This window comes from Gekko japonicus, unplaced genomic scaffold, assembly GCF_001447785.1.
Source record: "Gekko japonicus isolate JY-2015 unplaced genomic scaffold, Gekko_japonicus_V1.1 scaffold1963, whole genome shotgun sequence".
NCBI classification, from domain to species: Eukaryota; Metazoa; Chordata; class Lepidosauria; order Squamata; family Gekkonidae; genus Gekko; species Gekko japonicus.
Window position 1 is genome coordinate 26,028 of NW_015160276.1, and position 21,730 is coordinate 47,757.

At 42.2% G+C, this 21,730-nt stretch overlaps 1 protein-coding gene across 1 annotated transcript in view; it reads right to left on the reverse strand.

The window, feature by feature from the left end:
* The window catches only part of ASAP1 (ArfGAP with SH3 domain, ankyrin repeat and PH domain 1), a 270,879-nt gene that overhangs the window by 12,838 nt on the left and 236,311 nt on the right, over nucleotides 1–21,730 (reverse strand). The window contains exons 22-27 of the mRNA XM_015415263.1: nucleotides 20,913–21,028; nucleotides 19,025–19,092; nucleotides 17,048–17,155; nucleotides 14,019–14,250; nucleotides 6,724–6,894; nucleotides 3,750–3,816 (exon numbers count right to left, since the gene is read on the reverse strand). Coding sequence (XP_015270749.1) covers nucleotides 3,750–3,816; nucleotides 6,724–6,894; nucleotides 14,019–14,250; nucleotides 17,048–17,155; nucleotides 19,025–19,092; nucleotides 20,913–21,028 — 762 coding nt within the window. The remainder of the gene's footprint in view (nucleotides 1–3,749; nucleotides 3,817–6,723; nucleotides 6,895–14,018; nucleotides 14,251–17,047; nucleotides 17,156–19,024; nucleotides 19,093–20,912; nucleotides 21,029–21,730) is intronic.

Sequence of the window (21,730 nt, forward strand, 5' to 3'; positions counted from 1 at the left end):
ATAAAAGTTGGCAAGACCCAACCCAAACTATTTTCTTCAACAGCAGGAGCTACCGTAGGGAGAACAATAAAAACAGCGCGCGCGCGCACGCACACACTCTGCAAGAATCCTGGGGAGAATAAAAGTTGGCAAGACCCAACCCAAACTCTTTTCTTCAACAGCAGGAGCTACAGTAGGGAGAACAATAAAAACAGCGCGCGCACGCGTGCGCACACACACTCTGCAAGAATCCTGGGGAGTTGAATCTCATCTTCCCTCCATCACTGAGCCCAGCACCACTCCAGGCCTCACCACCCACTTTTGAGCCCGGCCGCAGCAGCTTCCAGAGTCCATTGCCACTGCACCCAAGCCCAGAAAGGCTCCTGGAGTCTGCCGACTCCAGCTCTGCAGAGCAACGATAAGGGGGGGGGGAGGAGTTGACCTCCAAGTGTATGCTTTTAAGTTCCCAGATTTTTCTGCAAACCTGGGATTCCCCAAGTTTGTAGAAACATCTGTTTATAGTCAGTCTGGCCACAACCCATATTGGCAGGTTGGCCCACACTTGACTATCGTATCTGTCTGTGGATATATAAAACAAAAAAAACAGCGGCTTGTTTCAATTCTATAAACCTTGTTCTGGCTCTACAAAAACTTCTAACTGACTGGTTGCCTGTCTTTCTGCAGTAACTCTAGCAAAACTGTAGCAAATCCTTACCAGTATTTTGATGGTATTTTTAAGCCGAATACAGATCAGAGAATCTGACTAGCTTCCAGTATAGCTGATACTGAACAAAGCTGAATTTGTTTGGCTTTTTTCGGATATATTTGGCTATACCAAACAGCTGCTGGTGGAGAGATTTAAAGGCCTGCAAAGTTCAGTTCTCCTCTAGGGCTCTTTCCTGCCTTTTGCTCTGGTTTCTAGTGCAACAGGAGGCAGGGGGCAGAGGCATCTCTGCAGCCCAATGGCAAAAGCACCTTAGGGGGAGGCTGTAGTGCCTCAGAGCCAATCATTGCAATGATTTTGCAAATGGTATTGCATTGCAGGTTTGCAACTTGCAAGGTTGTTGGCTTAAAATGTGAAGTCCAACTAAATAACTACCTTGTCTTCCCCACCCATTTCCCAGGGAACAGGGGGGAGGGGGGAAGGAGTAGTGCCAATTTGGCAAATAAGATTTCAGGTTGGGGGAACACTGCTCTTTAGCTAATCACAGAAGTCTGTTCTTTTTTTGAAATTCTTATGTGCATGGGCAAAGAGTATAAAAGCAAGGGTCTGGCTGAGCTTGACTCCACTGCTGAGAGAGGTTTGGAGAGTGTGCGTTGGCTTTGGCTCCAGCTGCTGCTCTGACCCTGACTCCTGCTGCCTGGGAGACTCTGCTGTGGACTTCGGATTAGGTTCTGCCTGCCTGGAGAAGAGTGAAGACAGCAACTGGTCCGACTTGGAGAAAAGACGACTGAGGAGTGACATGGTTGAGGTTTACAAGATTATGCATGGGAAAGAGCAGGTAGAGAAAGAGGTACTTTTCTCCCTTTCTCACAATACAAGATCTCGTGGGCACTCCATGAAATTGCTGAGCGGTCGGGTTAGAACGGATAAAAGGAAGTACTTCTTCACCCAAAGAGTGATTAACACTTGGAATTCACTGCCACAGGAAGTGGTGGCAGCTACAAGCATGGACGGCTTCAAAAGGGAATTAGATAAGCATATGGAGCAGAGGTCCATCAGTGGCTATTAGCCACAAGGTGTAGATAGGGACTCTGGGGCAAGTGATGCTCTGTCTTCTTGGTGCTTGGGGGGGGTCAACAGTGGGAGGGCTTCTAATGTCCTGGCCCCACTGGGGGACCTCCTGATGGCCCCTGGTATTTTTGGCCACTGTGTGACAGAGAGTTGGACTAGATGGGCCTTTGGCCTGATCCAACATTGGCATCTCTTATGTTCTTATGTTCTTATGACTGAACAACACGTTTTTTTAAAAAAAAATTATTTTACCGTTAGTTGTTCTTTGGACTTGGTGGGTGGTAGGTAGGGGAGGGGGTGAGGCCAAGGGCCTCAGGAGTTTTTTTTGTTCCCTTTGGTTTTATTCTTCGGTTTTAGTTACTTCTGGTTTTGTGGCTTGAAGTCGGGTTTTTTTGTTCCGAGTTGTTTGGGCCTGGTGGTTGTATGCATGAGGGGTGAGGCCAAGAGCCTCAGGACTTGTTGTTGTTGTTCCCTTTGGTCTTATTCTTAGGTTTTAGTTTACATTGTGAATCTGTGCTTGACATCAGTCCTGTTGGGTTGGTGCTGGGTTCTGCTGCTGGGCACTAGTACAATGCACTGGTTCTGCTGTCCTTGCAGAAATGCCCCCCTCTCAGTTTCTATTTCAGAGATTCTCAGATCTGACACTAATCATGTTGGGTTTTAGCACTGCCACAGTGGCACTGGTTCTGCTGGGCACACTGCAATAGTTTTGCTGCTGGCCTTGCAAAAATGCCCTCCCCCAATTCACTTTCTACTGCAGAGATTCTCTGGGACATTCTGCTGGGCTTGTATTGCCTTGCTACCCCACCCCCCATTGAAAACAATGGAGGATAGGGGCGTTTTCTCTGGGTGTCCACAGAATTGAATCCCCTGGTCCAATCTTTTTAAAACTTGGGGGTTCTCTTGAGGAGAGGCTCCAGCAGCTATGCTGCAGATTTGGTGCCTCTACCTCAACCCCCAGGAGGTCAGACCAGAACCAATGGGTTGAAATTAAATTAGAAGAGTTTTCGGCTATACATTAGAAAGAAAGTTAGAGCAGTTCCTCAGTGGAACAGGCTTCCTCAAGTGGTGGTGGGCTCAACTTCTTTGGAGGTTTTCAAACAGAAGCTAGATGGCCATCTGACAGCAATGCTGATTCTGTGAACTTAGGCAGATCATGAGAGGGAGGGCAGGAAGGGTTGCCTCAGTGCTTAGTTCTTGTGCTTGTGGCCCTTCCTTACATGCTCAGGGAAATGCTGATTGCCACTTTTTCTCCAGGCCAGTTTGACTGGAGAGCCTGGAGATTTTTTTGTTATCTTCTGGGCATGGAACAGTGAAACACCGGTCACTGGGGGTATGGAGGGGAAGGTATTTGTGAATCTCCTGCATTGTGCAAGGGGTTGGACTAGATGACCCTGGAGGTCCTTCCAACTCTATGATTCTAGGATAGATTTGCCATTGCCATTGACTTTGATGGTACCTCAAAAATTCAAGATGCCCGAATATTACCCAATCCGAATACCATACAGGTATTAGAATTCGGGAATATTGGGAAATACTGATTTTTTTGGTCTAATATACCCAAATCTGGAAAAAAAAAAATCTTGCATGCGTTTAAGTAGCAAACATAGAAACTTTTCCCCTGCCATTCACTTCCCTACATTTAATCATGGTTTGGGAAACAGTAATGACACATTTAATCATCTGCAAGGTGACATAATGAGGATGGGCAAAGTGAAGCCAGAGTGCTACGTTTGCCCTGCCAAGACTCCTTTGCTATGAAAAGCTCCCCCCCCCCCCCGTTAAAGGAGATATTCAAATGGGGGGAACGCGGGGCTGTGAAGACATGGCCTGGGAGAGCCTTACATTACCTGCTACCTGAAACATGCATCCAGCAAAAGCCTGTACAAACTAGTGAAATGACACAGCCGATTAAGAACCAAAAATGAGTTCTATTCCAAATATGTATTTTTACAGATCCATGAAAGTTTAGCCACATACAGATTAATAATCTTGCATATCTATAGAGAATCTCAAAGATAATATAAAATCTTACCCTGACTGTTGAGACATCCCTTCAAACTTGTTTGCAGCCTTAGTTGCTGGGGGACCCAAATCATTACCTAAGTAAACAATAAACAGTTTTCATTTTAAACTTTAAAAAGTAGCAGATAGCACCATAAATTGCATGAAACAGAAATTTTAGTGAAATGTACTTATTTTTCCCCAAGCATAACAATGTAAAATCAGAAGGGGTACTTATGATCTATGAACCAGAGCATCTGTCTGAACAATTAAAATCAGATATCATTATATCTACATAATTCTTTCAAGCTCCTCAGTGTTCCTACAGAAAATAATATTGATCGATACTGTTTGTATGGGCAGATGTGTGTTTGTGGTCAAGGCACTATGAAAGCAGTTGAACAAAAGGTAAACTTCTTGATCAGATGCAGGTCAAAACTTAATCCACATTTGGAACTCGCTATTTCTGTAAGGATTCCACTAATCGATTTATCGATTTGTGCCCAAATGCTGGAAGGAGACATGCTTGAATTACTTCAGCAGAGCAACAACAACAGTCAAGATTTCAGTTTTTGAGAATACTAAATACTCCTTCACCATTTTTGTGGGTGAGTTTTTCGTATCACCTCCTTTTACTACAAAAGAGGGAATCTACAGATCACAAGAAGTACTATTTACAAAGCCAGTTAGCAATAAATCCAACCTTTCTGGAAGGAATTCAATTAAATCCTAGCAACCAAAGAGAGGAAGGTACTACATTTAGGCCTTATGCACAAAAAGCACGATGGTTACCTTGAATGCCACTACAAAATGCGGGACCACCATACAAAAATGTCTGTAGCCATGCTCTAAAAAAAAGTGAGATACTGCAAGTTGCTTAGAAACAAAACAGCATATTGCAGAGCATCCTGAATGTTTGTTCCATTCCAAACAGATGCTTATTTGTGCAAAGTAGGCGAAGTGTGAAACAAGTAAATAAAAGACATGTCCTCAGTAAGAAATAAGGGCCAACACTGTGGGCATCCTAAGACAAATGAATTTATATACATAAAGTATATTCCCTGATGCTAATCAGAGTAAGCACTAGGCACAAATGAATATCAGCAAAATGATGCTAATGGCAAACATGGGTAAGAGAAGAGGTGACACTAGAACAGAGTTAAAAGAAATGTCTTCTGTAGTGTCAGATGAAATCTGATCTCAGGAAAGGAAAGCGGCAATCTTAGCCAGCCACTCAAATGTTTTTTGCACTTAAAAGCAAATTATTTGGGGACAATCTTCGGGGGGGGGGGGGGAGAGCACAACATTAGTGCAATGACAATTTTATGTTTTATTTTAAAGCCAATAAAAACCTTCAGAGCGCTCTCAACAGATACAAGACCACTTCATATCAGAAGCAGCACACAAATGTGAAAATACAAAACCCCCCCAAAAAACAAAAACAAAAATGGAGAATGAAAGCAAACTACAGGTATTTCCAGTTGTCATACAACAACAGATGACTTACTATTATTAAAAAAAACACTAAGTCAGATTATGCTACTTGGCTGGGCTTATGACAGCTGGAAAGAAAGAAAAAAAGAACATTCTTCAATTTGTGTTGTCATCTCTGCCCAAGATTCCTGGGAAATCTGAGACAAGTCAGAGGAACACTATTACATGCCACCTTTGTAAAAGGTTACTCCGTTTGGCCAGAAATATTTAATTTAATTGAGGGGTGAGTGAGAGGTAATTTTCCATTTTCCCTGTTGCTAATATTTAATTTCTTTATATTCTATGACGCTTGACTCATCATACAACTTGCTTGGGTGTGTATGACTAGTGCTCATTAGCTGACACATAAAATACTAATTTTGATCCGTAAGCCTCAGCTTGTTTCATGATAATATCTACATCTACTAAGTTTCAGAGCTGCGATGCAAACCCTTGTGCTGTTTTCCAAAATGCTGCGTACCAGTTTAGCATGGGATTATATTTCATTCCTCAGAGAACCATGACCCTTTTCGCTAAGTCAAACTAGACAGGTGTTTTGGTGTTGTTGCTTTTTTTTGATTTACTGAGTCAAAGTCACCCTCATGCCGTTGGTGCACTTGCAGAGGTATAAGTTGTTTAAGAATTGTCCTACAAGGCCAGTTTTCGTGCACAAAAACATCACATTTCCCCCAAGGAATTTAACCAACACTGGGCTTCAGAAGCCAACAAATTTCTTTGGTGAAAAGCAGAGAAAAGACTTTTGTTGTCTTCTACAACAGTTTGCTCTCTACCATGGAACTTGGGACATTTTCAGCAGACATGAGAAAGATATAATGCAGCAAGGAAGGGACAGCTGTCTCAAAACAGCAGCGCTCCCCCATCCGCCTTCAAAAAACTTATTCAGAGTTCCTCAAGAAGGTTCATGTGAATATTTACAACTCTGTCCAGACTTAGATAAATCTCAAGGAGGTTCATGTGAAGATTTACAACTCTGTGCAGACCGGCTGAACTTCCCATTCTCTATTACAAAGAGAAAATTCTTATTAAACCAAACAAAGCCGTCCTATCACAATTCTACTACACAGATAACCTGTTTTCCTTCTGTGTCCTACCACTGGCAGGAACAAGCGGAACTCTAATTCTTCGGACTAGCACAGAAAGCCAGCAGGTTTGTCAGGCAGAACGGGCAATTTATAATTAGCAGCCATTGGTTCAATTTAAATGCAATGCCAAACCATCTTCCATTCTAATAGTGTGGGGTCAAACCACGGTTTCCTCAACTGTTCTGGCAAACCACAGCTTAGATCTGCTTGTTTGTTTTCACTTCCTATGTGCTGAATACTCTGTGCTCTATTTGCAGTGGCCTCTGGTGTGAAATTGGAACTGAGCTGAGGCGATTCATGATATTCATATAACACCACTAACGAGATCTATCTACATAACAATATCTATGTATACACACACGCACACACATATATATATATATTTATACACCTCTCCAAGTTCTCTTTCTGAAGTGTTTTAAAACTCACCCCAAGGAATTTGGCCCTTATTCTGGGGTCCATGAGGTAGTGGGCTTGGTGGGTCAGAGAGGGTTCTTTTGTGTCCAGGGGGTGGGGGAGGGGGCCTCTTCTTAGACAGGGTGGAGCTGCCGCTAGTGGTTTGAGTGCCTAAAGGGAGGGTTGAAGGTGGGCCAGACGCACCTGTAAAACCAAACAAACAGCTGCTTACCAACACAAGGATGAGTTAACACCAAAGCAGCATGGAAGGAACAAAAAATCAGACCACAGTAAAGCATGGCAAAGCACTGAAAACATCAACAACAACAAAAGGTAAGCCATTCCAAGTTTCGGTACAAAATTATCAGCACCACTCTCAAAATTAACGACAAGGCTATGCAAGCAGTGTGACTGGAACTCCACGCGCACACACAGGCAGGCAGAAGCGACTGCAAGCAAGCACTAGAGCTTAGTATTTAGACACAGCAAGAAGCTTAAATTACTTAATCTTTACAAATTTAAAATTACATGGGACAGAACAGCTGTGGCTTGGAAGTTACTATCTATAGAACACACAGCTATTGCAATCAAATACTGTTTGAGATGGCTTTCTGCGTAACAGATCCAGCAAATTCCATAATTGCTGATTTATTACATGTTTACAGATTTCATTTATAAAAACATTATTTAGAAATGAAGAAGAAGAGGAGATTGGATTTATACCCCGCCCTTCACTACCCAAAGGTGTCTCAGAGCGGCTTACAAACTCCTTTCCCTTCCCCTCCCCACAACAGACACCCTGTGAGGCAGGTGGGGCTGAGAGAGCTCTTGACAGAAACTGCTCTTTTTCAAGAACAGCTCTTATCAGAACTATGGCTTGCCCAAGGTCATCCAGCCAGGTGCAAGCGGAGGAGTGGGGAATCAAACCCAGTTCTTCCAGATTAGAGTCCGCGCACTTAACCGCTACACCAAACCAAATGCTACTACTCATATCTCCAACTTGCGGTGATTTGTAATAAATAGTTCACACTTAGTTCAAAGTATGGCACAGTAAGGAATTGGGGAAGCATGTTAGAATTCCTTTTGCATTGAACAAAACAGATCTTGGGTACAGAGGATCCATACTCTTCCAAGCCTCATCTCCCCATCTAAAATCCAAGGCTAAAAATGCAACACCTACTTTACAGGATTATTGTAAGAAACATACAGCACCCCTTGTGAAGCTGTTTGAACACACTATACAAATGCTAAGGGTTATCATCATCACTGATTAAAAATATAGTATACTTGGTTCCCCTGCTAACTATACTGGAATATGACTATATTGGAAAAGTGACTTCCGGTGAGGACGGATCAAGGTTTTTTTTGTTATGACAAAGTAAAGTTTTCAATGCTAGGTCAAAATTTAACTATTGTGAATGCCTATTCACAATTTAAACAACCTGTGATTAAAACATTCTCATACTGAAATAAGTTACATGCTTGTAATTTCTTTTTTATACATATATGTGAACATAAAGAGGAAGATTAAAAATAAACATGCTAGAATCATGACACATTTAAGAAAACAGCTTTTAAAACAAGGACAATGCACTTATACGCACAGGAAAATAACAGGACAGGGTTGTTTGACCGGCAGCTGAAGAAAGAGAGATGTGGACCAGACCGTCAGGGACTGGCTAGAACTCTCCTGCTCCTGTGCTGACAGCTCCTCTGCTCTCATGAAGGAGGATGATTTTGAGTTATGAGGACCAGGATGAGAAGGAGAAAATGGCTCCTTAAGACCAGGGGTTCCCAATGTGCACCATGGTGCCTGCTGACAACTTTTTTGGAGCCTGCCAACTGTTTTTAAGAAAGTAGGTAGAATCAGGTAGGGCTTTTGCCTAGCAGGGCTTCTGATTGGCCACTGGAAATCGCATTGTGTAGAGTTTTAAAAAATGGCTTCAGTAGCAGCCATCCTAACACAAGGATGCTAGGTAGAGAAAGAGGTACTTTTCTCCCTTTCTCACAATACAAGAACTCGTGGGCACTCCATGAAACTGCTGTTAGAACGGATAAAAGGAAGCCCTTCTTCACCCAAAGAGTGATTAACACATGGAATTCACTGCCACAGGAGGTGGTGGCGGCTACAAGCATGGACGGCTTCAAAAGGGAATTAGATAAGCATATGGAGCAGAGGTACATCAGTGGCTATTAGCCACAAGGTATAGATAGGGACTCTGGGGCAACGTGATTCTCTGTCATCTTGGTGCTTGTGGGGGGGGGGTCAACAGTGGGAGGGCTTCTAATGTCCTGGCCCCACTGGTGGACCTCCAGATGGCACTGGTATTTCTGGCCACTGTGTGATACAGAGTGTTGGACTGGATGGGCCTTTGGCCTGATCCAACATTGGCATCTCTTATGTTCTTATGTTCTTAAGGATCTTCACTGCATGACTGAAGGTAAGCTGTGTGTGTGTGTGTGTGTGTGCAAACCATGTTTTTAAACAACAGTTTCATATTAGAAGGCTTTTGCCTGATTTCTTTTTAATAATTACTCCCTGACAACTGTGGTTGGCCCCACCTCCTGCGGCAGCCATTTTGTGGTTACGCCTATCATCGTGTGTCAGAATTCCAAAGGTGCCTGCAGGCTCAAAAAGGTTGGGGGCCCCCACCTTAAATTGTGCCCATGGATAACAAATGAATATCCTTTCATACTGAGGATACCCCTCTGGGTATTTGGGAGGAGACAGGCTTTTGGTAGTAGGAGATTCAATCATTCGGAAAATAGAAAGTGAGGTCCTGTGATGGGTGCATGACGAGCTTGCCTGCCTGGTGCAGACATAACTTTATATACTTGGATTTCTAGAGACTTTTGACAAGGTATCTCTCCAGATACTCCTGAGTATACTTAGGAGTATGAGATAAGAGGATGGGTCCTCTTATGGATTATAGATTGGTTTAAAGACAGGAAACAGAGAACACAAACGGACAGTTCTCCGAATGGAAAGGACAAGCAGTAGGGTCCCCAAAGGATCTGGTAATGGGACTTGTACTATTTAATTCATTCATAAATGATTCCAAATTCAGGGGGAGCAGTGTAGTGGGTCAAGCCTGTGGATGATACCAATTTATTTAAGAGGTAAAACCGAATGATGACATGGTAAATGAAATTCAATGCAGGCAAGCGTAAACTGAACGTATAAATATAAATTGAAGGGATCTGAACTGATGGAGATGAAGTGCGGGTGTAACAGATACCTTGATGAAAATGTTGACTCAGTGTGCAGCTGTGGGGAAAAGGCAAACTCCATGCTGGGGATTACCAGGAAAGAAGTGAAATTATAATGGTCAATATCATAACAGCCCGAAATCTATGGCATGGCCTTACTTGAAATACTGTGTACAGTTCTGGCTGCTGTATCTCCAAGCTTTTCCTTTGGCGGCAAAAGAAGAACTGAGGGTAGGGGCACTGCTGTGCGGAAGCACGTAGCCCCTGGCCAGGAACAAGTGTGGCAGTACCCCCTGGAGGCTTTTAGCTGTAAAAACCTCTTTGATGGCAGGCCTGCTCACGCGCAGTCCCTGTGTAGGACCGCAAAGATCGATGATGAAGATGGAGGAAGACTACCTATAAAGTGCTCTCACGCTGGTATTTAACGCCAGTCAGGCTTTCCCATATATCAAGCACTATTTCATCATCATGTTGGAAACTTTGTGGCGAGAGAGCTACTTTTTATCACACCTGGTGGTCATGCAGACACATTCTTAAATTTTGTGCGGATGTAAAAACTAAAATATTTTCCCTCACATGCCATGACATTCCTCTAGATCCGAAACTTATGTTATTACACCTATGGCCTGAAGGAAGTTTTTCAACTAACCAAAAACAATTAATCAATATTTTATTAACAGCTGCTAAGAACGCTATAGCGGTGAAATGGAAGGATAAAGACCCTCCATCTATAAATGTGTGGTTATATAAAGTTTGGAGATATTTTTTATATGAAACCATTTCTATTTATAACACCACAGATCAAAATGAATGTGAAATTCCTATTTTCCTATTGGGAAATGGTATCCCATTATAGATAAACTCACCTTTGAAAATTTTGATTGGGAAACTATCTACAACATGAAATATAAATTGTTACTACTGGGTTAAAATATCTATGACTTTTAAGACTTTGTTTTGTGAAACCTAACTTTAAAAGTACATTTGAAAGTATGTGTCTGATATGTGGATATCTGTAACTTTTGTTTGTTTGCTGTTATATTTTGTGGTTGAAAAAAAATAAAATGTTTTGGTTAAAAAAAAAAAATGAAGATGGAGGAAGCAAAGGAGCACGGCCCGTGAGGAGCTCCTGATAGCTTATAACAGCTTGGTGACTGGTTGCTGTAACATTACAATAGGCTCTCTGCATTAAGACTTCTGGCTAACTCATCCTAAATCTCTATAACCGCTCAGAAACTGCTCATGCAAGTGCAGCTAACTGAGCCTTATTGCAAACGGTAAATCATATTTTTACTCCGTTGCATAAAATACTAAATGGTTCATGAAAAATGAGAAAATGTGCCAGTGCTGACTTAATATAAAAAAGCTGAATGTGATCACATTTTACTAGTTATCTCAAAACAAGGCAATTATTTGGGACTGATATTTCCGTGACATTTGGTAACTTTACCAATGCATCTGCTTTACAGGTGGGTAAACAGAGACACCAAGAGGCAGTTCTTCGCTAGATTAGTTAAGTGGACACAGTTGGAAAGAATCCAGTAGTGTTGACAAACACTGTCTTGTTAAAACCAATGAAGGGATGATATATTTACCAAAAACTGTTCTATGGAACAAAAAACCCCACTGTAAGCAAAACACTGGAGAATATGTTTGGGGCATTACTTGTTTCTAGACCATAAAAGGATAGTTCATCAGGACAGGAAAAAGCATCAGCTATGAACCCAAAGTGTGAAAAGAATAACTGAAAACATTTTGCAGTGATGACTGCATATGCAGTGTTGAGCACAATGCTATCTGAATTGTAAAATAAACTTCCCTACTAGATAATTTTGATGTACTTCCTTATGCTACACCTACCAAACATGGTGTATTAATTCCAGACTTTTGAAGCCCTAACAGTCTACTGTATTTTAGCATAGGTGGTGCTGGATCAGAACTAATCAAGGGGGCCTGTACTTCATCGGTAAATACTATGCAGGGCCTTTATTATCCATTGAAGAGGTCTCAGATAGTGGGGAATATCACACACACAAACACACACACAAATAAATGAGATATAGTGGAACCATAATTCCTGTTAATAGCATCTCTAGTACCAGAAGAAAGAGCAATTTTGTTAAAAATAGTACTTTAATAGCATCTGTGGGTTCACTGAGCTTGAGGAAATATAAATTGTTCACTGATACTTCAAAAGAGACCTGTACAGATTTCACCTCTGTGAAATACTGAAGAACTTTGCATGTCAGAAATTTATATTTCCATTTAGCAACAGAACAAATCTCATTAAAATGCCATTTGTTCATTTCACAAATTCGCTCAATGGAACGTCTTAAGGGCAGCTCTTTGAGATATCAAAGCAAACAGGTTCTTGCATTTTGATTTTTGACTGTAGTGTCCTCAAAGGACCTGAAATATTTTGGAAAAGCAAACAAAAAACCCAACAACAACAAAAACTCCAACCCCATACATCCTGAGTTGTGTGAGCATGTTTGCTGCTGTTGTTTATACTATTTGCTACTACTTTGGTGCTGTTTCCCCCCCTTCTCATTACTCCATCATCTTCTTCCTTGTCACTCAGATCATGATCCCAGCCAGTTGGGGATCATGAAGTGAGTGGGATAATGTCACAATGCTCCATATCCCAGTCAGATGCAACTATTTAACAATTATCACTGAGAGTACATCAGAGCGAAGGCAATGCTGGGTCATGTGGGCAACCCCAGTCAAGTGGGAATCACACAATGAATGGGGCAGTGTCCTACATAACCAGATTTGATTACCTGCCAACATTACTAAAAGCGAATCACACCAATTCAGGGTGCATAAATGCTAGGGAGGAGACTCCCCCCCCCCAACACTGAAAGGGGTATGTATATGCTTTCTGCCACTGCTGAAAAGTGACACCCCACCCCCTTCTTAGCTCAGGCCTAGTTTTGGCTGCATTTTCTAGAGAGAATGTTCAGCTACCGAGTCTTGATGCAATTTCTATGCACTCTAGTGGCACCATTCTGCTGTGTATCTCATCTCACTTTGTAGTCCATGGATTAGGGGAGCTGATAGCCAATGCACACATATGCACACGCTCAATAGGTTTCATGCTTTTACTTGCCAGCACTACAGCAGTGAAACCTTTCTTAAGTCACTCATTCGTTACACAAGTGAGCCTATGAGAGATGCTGCTTTTAAAAAAATATATGGCCAAATGAACTGAGGGTCCATAGTCTTAAAAAAGGACCTTTTAATTAAAGACCACAATATGCTCTGCACACAGGGAAGGACTAGAGTGGGGGAGATAGTCACGATATCTAATAGGGCCCATGAGTTTTGTGCAACATTACATGTAACAATTGTGAAACCAATGGATGCACTATCAGGGGAAAGTTTGCATCACCCAGCAGCCACAAACCAAGTACTGATTAAATGGAATACTCTCATAACAGAATGTACCTTAAGTGTGTGTGTGGGGGAAGAATAATAATAAGTAGGCAGTCTCCCCACCCACCCCCCAAAGCCATAGCTTCACAGGGGTAGCTGTGGTGGTCTGCTGTAGAAGAGCAAGATTTGATCCCAGTAGCACCTTGGAGACCAGCAACATTTCCAGGATAGAAGCTTTCAAGAGTCAAAGCTCCCTTGGCCAGATACCAGAAGCCTCCTTGGCCATATCCATTTTGCAGCAAATGCATAATTTTTTTCCAGCGCTCACAAATCCTTTTTGAGGACAGTGTAGCTATTCTGGTAGAATGATAAGAAGCCAGATACGTTGCAGGACAATTTGCTAAGGCATCCAAGAATTGTGGCTGTATTCTTCTTCCACGAGAGTCATTCTGTAGCCTTCTCCTGATTAAAAGGCAAAACTGGAACACCCCCCCCCCAAAAAAAAAAAAACACCCCAAACCACACATGAAGAACTACATGGTTTTTGCCTGAAAAATAGTTCAGGTGAATTTTCTTACTAGTTATTACATGAGCTGACAAATGTAAGTGTTTTGAGTGGTGACGAACACAGTATTTCAGAATGCTAAATCACTTCGAACATTTGTAGAAGTGAGGAGGAAAAAAACAACAGTGAATCATGGTAGGGAACAACAAATGCTTACAAATACTTAGCAACATACCTTTGCCAGCATTTCTGGGAGGAAGTGGAGGGGCATCTGCCGCAGTGGGGGAAGTTGCCGAGTCCATGCTTGCAGAGACAAAAATCTGATTGGGAAAAGCTCCATAGGAGAGTCTTTGTTTGTCTCTTGGAGTGCTGAGACCAGGAAGAGCCATTTTGTCTTGGGGAGAAATACTAGAAGAGTGGCAGAAGCTTTGGGGTCTTGGAGAGCGTTCTTTCTTTATCGGACTAGGCTGCAGAAAGATTTAAAACAGTTATTAATATGTGCCATGTGGTTCCACTAAAAATAACTGCGAAACAGAAACAAGCATTAATTAATAATTTTGGATTGGATCCTGTACAGGACTTCCCCGAGTGGAGGGGGGGGGATTTTTGTTGATTCCCCTCCCTGCTACAGACTTCCAACTCCCTACTTTTGCTGTTCCTAGGGCTCCTCAGCGTCCCGTCCCCACCCCACAATATTTCAGGGGGCATTTTGGGATGCAATGAGAGGTGAAGAAGACATGCTTCATTGATGAAAATCTCTTCTTTCAGAGAAAATGTTCTGCAAGGTCCAAGCCTTTGAGCACCGTGGTTTCCTCATGATTATTCAAAGAGAAAACAGTCCCATTTGGAAAACTGTATTCATGCACACACCAAACATGCACACAGGCCTCTGGTGTACTCAAGAGCTTTACTGTCCAATAGCAGAGGCAGCTTTGCAGTATGTATGCAAATCTGATTCTAGCAGCAAAATGATTCAGGGAGATTCCTAAGTATATATGGGAGGCCCATAAGGATATTGGCAATTGAAAGCATCTTAAGACAGGAAATACAATTTTATCCAATACTCAGCTACAACACACTTTGCGGTGAGGAAGTCTGAGGGTGGGGGAGAAAGAATAGAGAAACAGCTTTTCCCATAGGTGGTCCAAAGTATGTATTAAGAGTTCTGTGGTTAAATCACCCCCCCCCCATGATAATTATCCTGTCAAAGTGCTTCCCAAAATTCCTCTTCTTTAAAAAAAAAATGGCACTGGTGCTGTTCTATTAGCATTCCACTGAATTACGAAGTCATTCCCTTAGGAAGCCACTTTTTGAGATGGATGTGTAAATGGGACAGAGTTCTGTGGTTAAATCACCCCCCCCCCATGATAATTATCCTGTCAAAGTGCTTCCCAAAATTCCTCTTCTTTAAAAAAAAAATGGCACTGGTGCTGTTCTATTAGCATTCCACTGAATTACGAAGTCATTCCCTAAGGAAGCCACATTTTGAGATGGATGTGGGTGGTCCAAGTAATTTATAAAGAGTTCTGTGGTTAAATCCCCCCCCCCCCATGATAATTATCCTGTCAAAGTGCTTCCCAAAATTCCTCTTCTTTAAAAAAAAAATGGCACTGGTGCTGTTCTATTAGCATTCCACTGAATTACGAAGTCATTCCCTAAGGAAGCCACATTTTGAGATGGATGTGTAAATGGGACAGAGCTGTGAAGCTGCACAGAGTGGTATTCCCACTTCTGAGAAAGACGATTATGAGGGCAGGGATTGACCTTCAAAGGGCAGAGAGAAGCTTGCAATTATTTGGTGGTGGAAAGTGCTGTCAGGTCACACAGCTGACTTATGGCAACCCTGTAGGGCTTTCAAGGTGAGAGACATTCAGAGGTGGTTTGCTGGGGCCTGCCTCTGTGACATGACCCCGGTATTCCTTGGTGGTCTCCCATCCAAATACTAGCCAGGGCCAACCTCGCTTCCATTCCAAGATCTGACGAGACCAGGTGAGCCTGGTCTATCAAGGCAGGCCCCAGCAATTATTTACCAGTTATCAAGATTACAAAATTTGTTCTTTGTGTGTTTTACAAAGGAGTAAATACCCACTGAACCACCAAATTTAAGAAAATAGGAATACGTTATGCCCATTCTTATTCAGTGTACATGCCAGCTTGCAAACTACAGGACTTTGAGAAGCACCTGGCGGATTAAGACCATTTATCACCTGCTCTCACAATTTCTGTGTAATGGATGCTTGTCTATTATTTATAGCCCACCTTTCTCACAGGGACTCAAAGCGGATTACACGTGTCAATAAACCAAATAAACCATACATCACCTTACTACTTAATGCAGCACCTAAAGTCGTTTACAGTCCACAAAACCACACAGCGACATGGCATAACATTAAATGAACATTTTAAAGAGCACTAGGAATTGTCATTCCGTTCAGTCATTCAAAGGCTTTCCAGAACAAAAACATTAACATGAATCACCAATGTATAAACACTAAGAAACAATACATTTGACACAATTAGGCACACAGAGCTGCTTAACCCTAGTTATTATGATTGTTCTTTGAATGCGTTAGCAATTTTAATGACTTCAATCCAATCCAATCCCTAATTATTTTTAGTTCAATCCCTGCTTCTAAACTTTCTCCTTTTGTCCCACCACCCCATCCCGCCATTTAGCACCAATCATCTGTTCTACTGGCAGGAATTTGGAGACAATTCAGCCATAAATGCATTTGGAGACTTTCAGCTGTTAAGTGCATGTGTGTAGCCTACTGCCATTCATGACTACCAACACATTGGGGCACTTACCTACTATTAATTACATTCTACAAGCGAAACTAGACAATACCATATCCCTGAGTCCGCCATGGGCATATGGCACAATTTTAGAGCCTTTTAAAAACTTTTAAAATCCCCCCCCCAAAAAAAATGTTTCAGCTCTTGAAAATGGTGTGGGGAGGGGACAGGAGCCCCTCAGCTCCCTCAAAGCTGTCTTTGCTAGGACCCACCACCACCACTGCGATTTTTAAAAGTTAAACAACAGGCTCTTCAATGGCAGACTCAGAGTCATGGTATCATCTAGCTTGGCCCTAAGAAGGACACGCCTGACTTCCTTCTAAAACCACATACAGGGCTACATCTTTAGGACAAAGCAGCAGCTCTCCTAAGCTTCAGAGATCAAGGTGGAAAGATGGGAGGCACTGAAGGTGGAAGTCACGACTACAACTCCAATATGGAAAACGGTCACCCAAAGCTCCTCTTTACCTTGTCATCCAAGTCATCATCACTTTCATCAATTTCTTCCTGCCGAAGATTCCACTCATACTCTACATGTACATGTGGGTTTAGCTTTCCGGCTTTGGCCTGAGAAAGCTGAAAAGACATAACTTGGAAATGTGAATCTTACATCTTAAAGGAAAAACTTACTTTATTGTTCCACATTTAATGTATGGGCTGCCTGGCTGTACACAAGAGGTCTAGAGTGGTGATCTAGGTAATTCTACCAATAAATCAGGAACCAAACGTAACTCAGACTCTAAAAAACAAGGAAAGCTAACTTCCATTCCTTGCAAAAATAGTGCTTTGGGGAAATACTGAAGTTCTGTGCTGCTGGGGGGGGGGTTTAAGCAAAGTTCCATGGAGCATTTTATATGAGTTGCAAAAATGCTGCGTGACTAATACATGACAGGTGGCCACTACCTAACTGTCCTCATGTTCTTTTGCAAATGAAAATTCAGAATTCTGCATTTTGGTGCTAGATATACAGGGTTGGATCCTAAGCGATGGGAGAAGAACTGCACTAATGGAAGGCAACCTCCCTCCCTCCCCCTTCCTATTACAGCCTGCTTTGCTTCCTGAAATTCAGCTGGGAGGGTTCAGTGGGCCCTTGTGAATAGCACAGGAAAACAGATTCTATACTGAATTGCCCTGCAGATTAGATATTCTGTATCATCATCTTCTTAATCCCACAACTATAATTTAACATGTGTGGTGTTTTCTATGTGAGGATGGGCTTGGGAGCTTTCTCTAATGCCACTGAGGTTGTTGATACAGTGCGACAGCTATGGGGTTTCCTGCCCCAGTCTCCCAGGGCAGATGCCCCATGTCACTGGGGGCTTTCTCGTTTTTTTGGTTTTAAATTGGCTACTGACATATCATTCTAATGATTTTTTTGGGGGGGGGCCTAGGTCCTCCGAATTCCCACCTTTGATTTTAACAAAGAAGTCTGCGGCCTCTTTTGTTGCAGAGATATAAGGGGAAAAGCATTATCTCCACAATGAAATGGTTCCCCCCCCCCCAATACTGGCAGTTCAGAGAAACTAGTAGAGAGTTACAATGCTATAACAATATGTGAACTGTGGATTTTAAAAAGCCTTCTTTTAAAAAAAACCTCTTAAAAAGCATATAAAATTACTTCCTTGGGCAGAGGTCATTGGGGGGGGGGATCGCGGGGGATCGCAGTTCCCCCGGGTGAGGTGTGGGGGGGCGGGGCACATGACAACGCCACACCCCCTGCTTCCGACCGCCCCGCTTCCGGCCCTCATTCAGCCAGGAGGAGGCAGGAGAAGAGGGAGGGTAAGTTGCTTCCTCCCTACCTCTCCCCACCCCTGCCTGCCTGGGGCCAGGGAGGGCCTTGGCGGAGCTTCCTCGCACTCCTGCCGGCCTTGCAGGTCCACCGCCGGGCCCCTGATGTCAGGGGGTGTGGCATATGCTAATGAGTTATGCTAATGAGTTCCCCTAGCTCTTTTTCTACGAAACTACCCCTGTCCTTGGGGCCTGAGGCAGAGGAAATGGCACTGATGTGAGGACTGCCCACACGGTGGTTACCCCAGCTTTTCTTAAAACACTGCAGCAAGGCAGGTTTGGGAAAGTCTGCAAGAAAACTGAGGAAAGCCCAGAGGGCACATGAGAGCACCACAATGCTGTGGGGAAGTGGGGGGACACCCAGCTTCCCAAAAGCATCCTGTGTGTAACTGACTTATATTTCCATAATAAATTTATGCCCTGCACTCTCAGCCCACATGGATTCATAAGGCAGCTTCCAACAGCAACAAAAAGAAATACAAAATAAAGAATAAAAATGACACACACTACAGCATGTCAAAACCAGTCATAAATCAAATGGACTGTGCCACTGAAATAAAGCCAGCCATAAACTCCAACATCTGTAAACACAAGAACTGTCAGATGAACCACCCAGCACAGATAATAAGGAAACACAATGCTTTTTTTCCCCCTTACCAAGTCTTCACACTGAGTCGTTTTCAATCGCTTTGCCGCATCCAGAGGTGTCTCTCCAGTTTGGTTTACTAGTACATTTAAATAAGTTAAATAATTATTCAAACCGTGCTGCAAAATGTTAATGAAATTCAGTATTTTGAAAGGCTAACTGAAAGAAATAAGATGAAATGAAGATCAAACTGGCTAATGTTCCCCAAGAATAATTTGGTTGTATTATCTGATTCTTTGACGCTTCGAGTGATGCAGAAATAAAGCTACTGATCAACAAGAAGAATTCACATGTTATGAAATTACCATAATTAAAATTATGGTTTCAAAGAGACTGCTTTTAACCTAAGGAACATTTTATTGGGAACATTTGGCTGTACAATCTCAGAAGAATATACAGTTGACTGGAGAGAAGTACCACTGGACATGTGATTACACTGGAGGCTTCATTTGTATTTTTGTATTTCTTTTCCTTGCCCAGTGGGTAAACTTTGGAACAATTGATTTCTGGTCTTTATTCCATATTTTGTATATGTAGGATTGTATGTATTTTTGCACATCAGCCAATATGTTCTGTATGTATTAGACCTCTGAGGAAGGCCTGTAAAGGCCAAAACGCGTTAGGTCTATCTTATTAGCCCTTGTATGTTTTTATAGTTTTATATGAGCTATAAATGGGCCCTTGTTTGTTATTTTAATTTATGTTGAATAAACACACATATATATTTTTGTATATTTTATAATTAGATTTTTGGAGTTGGCCCTTCTCTATTCCTGACTAACCTTTTTAGGTTCTGAATTCAAAGAGACGAAGAACACTCATTTGAGCCGGCCAATTTATAGAATGAAAAAGAAAATCAAGGACGGTAGGTGTAATGTATTCAGATGCTGCCATGAATGTATTAAGATGTATGTGAATCATCTCATAAGGAAGCAATATAAAGCTTCGTCTTCGGCAGGGATTCAAGCCGAAGACAAATGCAACCAATCACATTCGAACAGGCTGAAAGCGGGAACGTTTGTGATTGGCCTTTATGCGCTCAACCTGATAGGTTGATATCTGTATAGTAGGTGTGGCTACATTAGCCCGGAATGTTTAAATACCGAGCAGCTGCAATGGAAAAGCTGTTCGGCTATCAGGAGTTGTACCGTGTTAGAGAAGTGATCGTCGAACTGAATAAACCTGAGTTTTGTTGAAATCACTCTCTGACTATTTTGTTAAGCACTGGACTTAACAGTAGGTGTATAGGTTTGGAGCAACATTTGTTGTTTTTCAGCAACATACAAGATGAGATTTGTCTTTCTTGGGAGGTAGAAGAATAGGGACTGTAGGGGAGAGACGGAGGGCTCTGAGCATCATGGATTCAGGAACAGCGCTGAGCCTGTCTCGGGAGTAAATACTACTGGGGTGCTGTTGACCATCCCTTTATGTGTAAATCTGCAAATATATGGATTTTCAGGGGGACACTTTAAAGCTCAATATTCTAAAGCAGCTTTAAAAACAAAAACAAAAAAAACACATGCACAAAATTAACCTTGCAGAGGTTGCCCTGAATTTTCGCTCTCTGGGAAAGCAGGAGCAGGGGATCATTCTAACAAACTAACATCAAAGACAAAATAGCTGAGCTCAATCATCAAAGCTGAATTTGAAATATGAAAATGCAGATCAGGAATCACCAAGAGATTTGCCCTAAGGAAGAAGGTATTTTTAATTACCCAAGAAAGATTTTTAAGTGTTTCAGGTTTGTGATCCAAGCTGAAAACGCTTCCTTTAAATAAATGACACAGCAATACACTATTGGAATGAATTCTAAAGTATCATTTTAAAGCCAATATCCCTTTTAAAAACTTGCTCTATCACATTTTTTTTTAAATATCCCATAGAAGCAGACTCACTCACCTATATCAATAGTTGGCTTGCCCTTCAAAAGCAGTTTCAAACATTCAGGCTTATTATATATACTGCAGTAGTGCAGAACTGTATTTCCCAATGCCGTCTGTTTATCCAGGTTACCACTAAAATCGAAGTGGGAAAACAGTATTAGTCCACCATAACAGATATATTATCTTCACACATTGTGTGTTCCACATAGTACACCTGGTCACGAATGCAAATGGACTTTTTATTCTATAAAGAACAACAGCCAAGAAAAAGAAATATTGACTTGGATCAACCATCTGTGCACAGAAAGCAGATTTTTGCTGTATTTCTCTCTGTTGCTGCAGCTCCTTCAAAAATGCCATTCCTGGGGTTGTGGGATCTGCAGGGAGGAATTGCTGTCTAGGCCAGAGGGCCTGAATGAGAAAGGACAAGGAAATAAAAAACTGTTCCTCCTTCTTCCACAAGTGCAGTTCTGTTGAGGGGCGGGGATGATTCTGTCCCCTCATATCTCCTCACTCTAGCTCCCTGGTCCGTGCAACTCTTCTCCATGCAGATCCCGCTATCCCAGGAGTTACCATTCTGTGTATTAGAAGGGGCTGCAGGAATGGAGAGGAATATTTTATTTATTTACATATTTCATTCGACTTATAGCCCGCACTCTCCCATATACAGGGCTCAGGGTAGGGAACATTTCCAGTAACTACTTTCACAGTTGGGTTAAAACTCCAGACTTCAGAGAAATAAAATAAACTTAATAACTTAACAATTAACTAATAATTTACATATGGCCAGAGGTCATTTCGGGGGGGATCGTGGGGGATCGCAGCTCCCCTGGG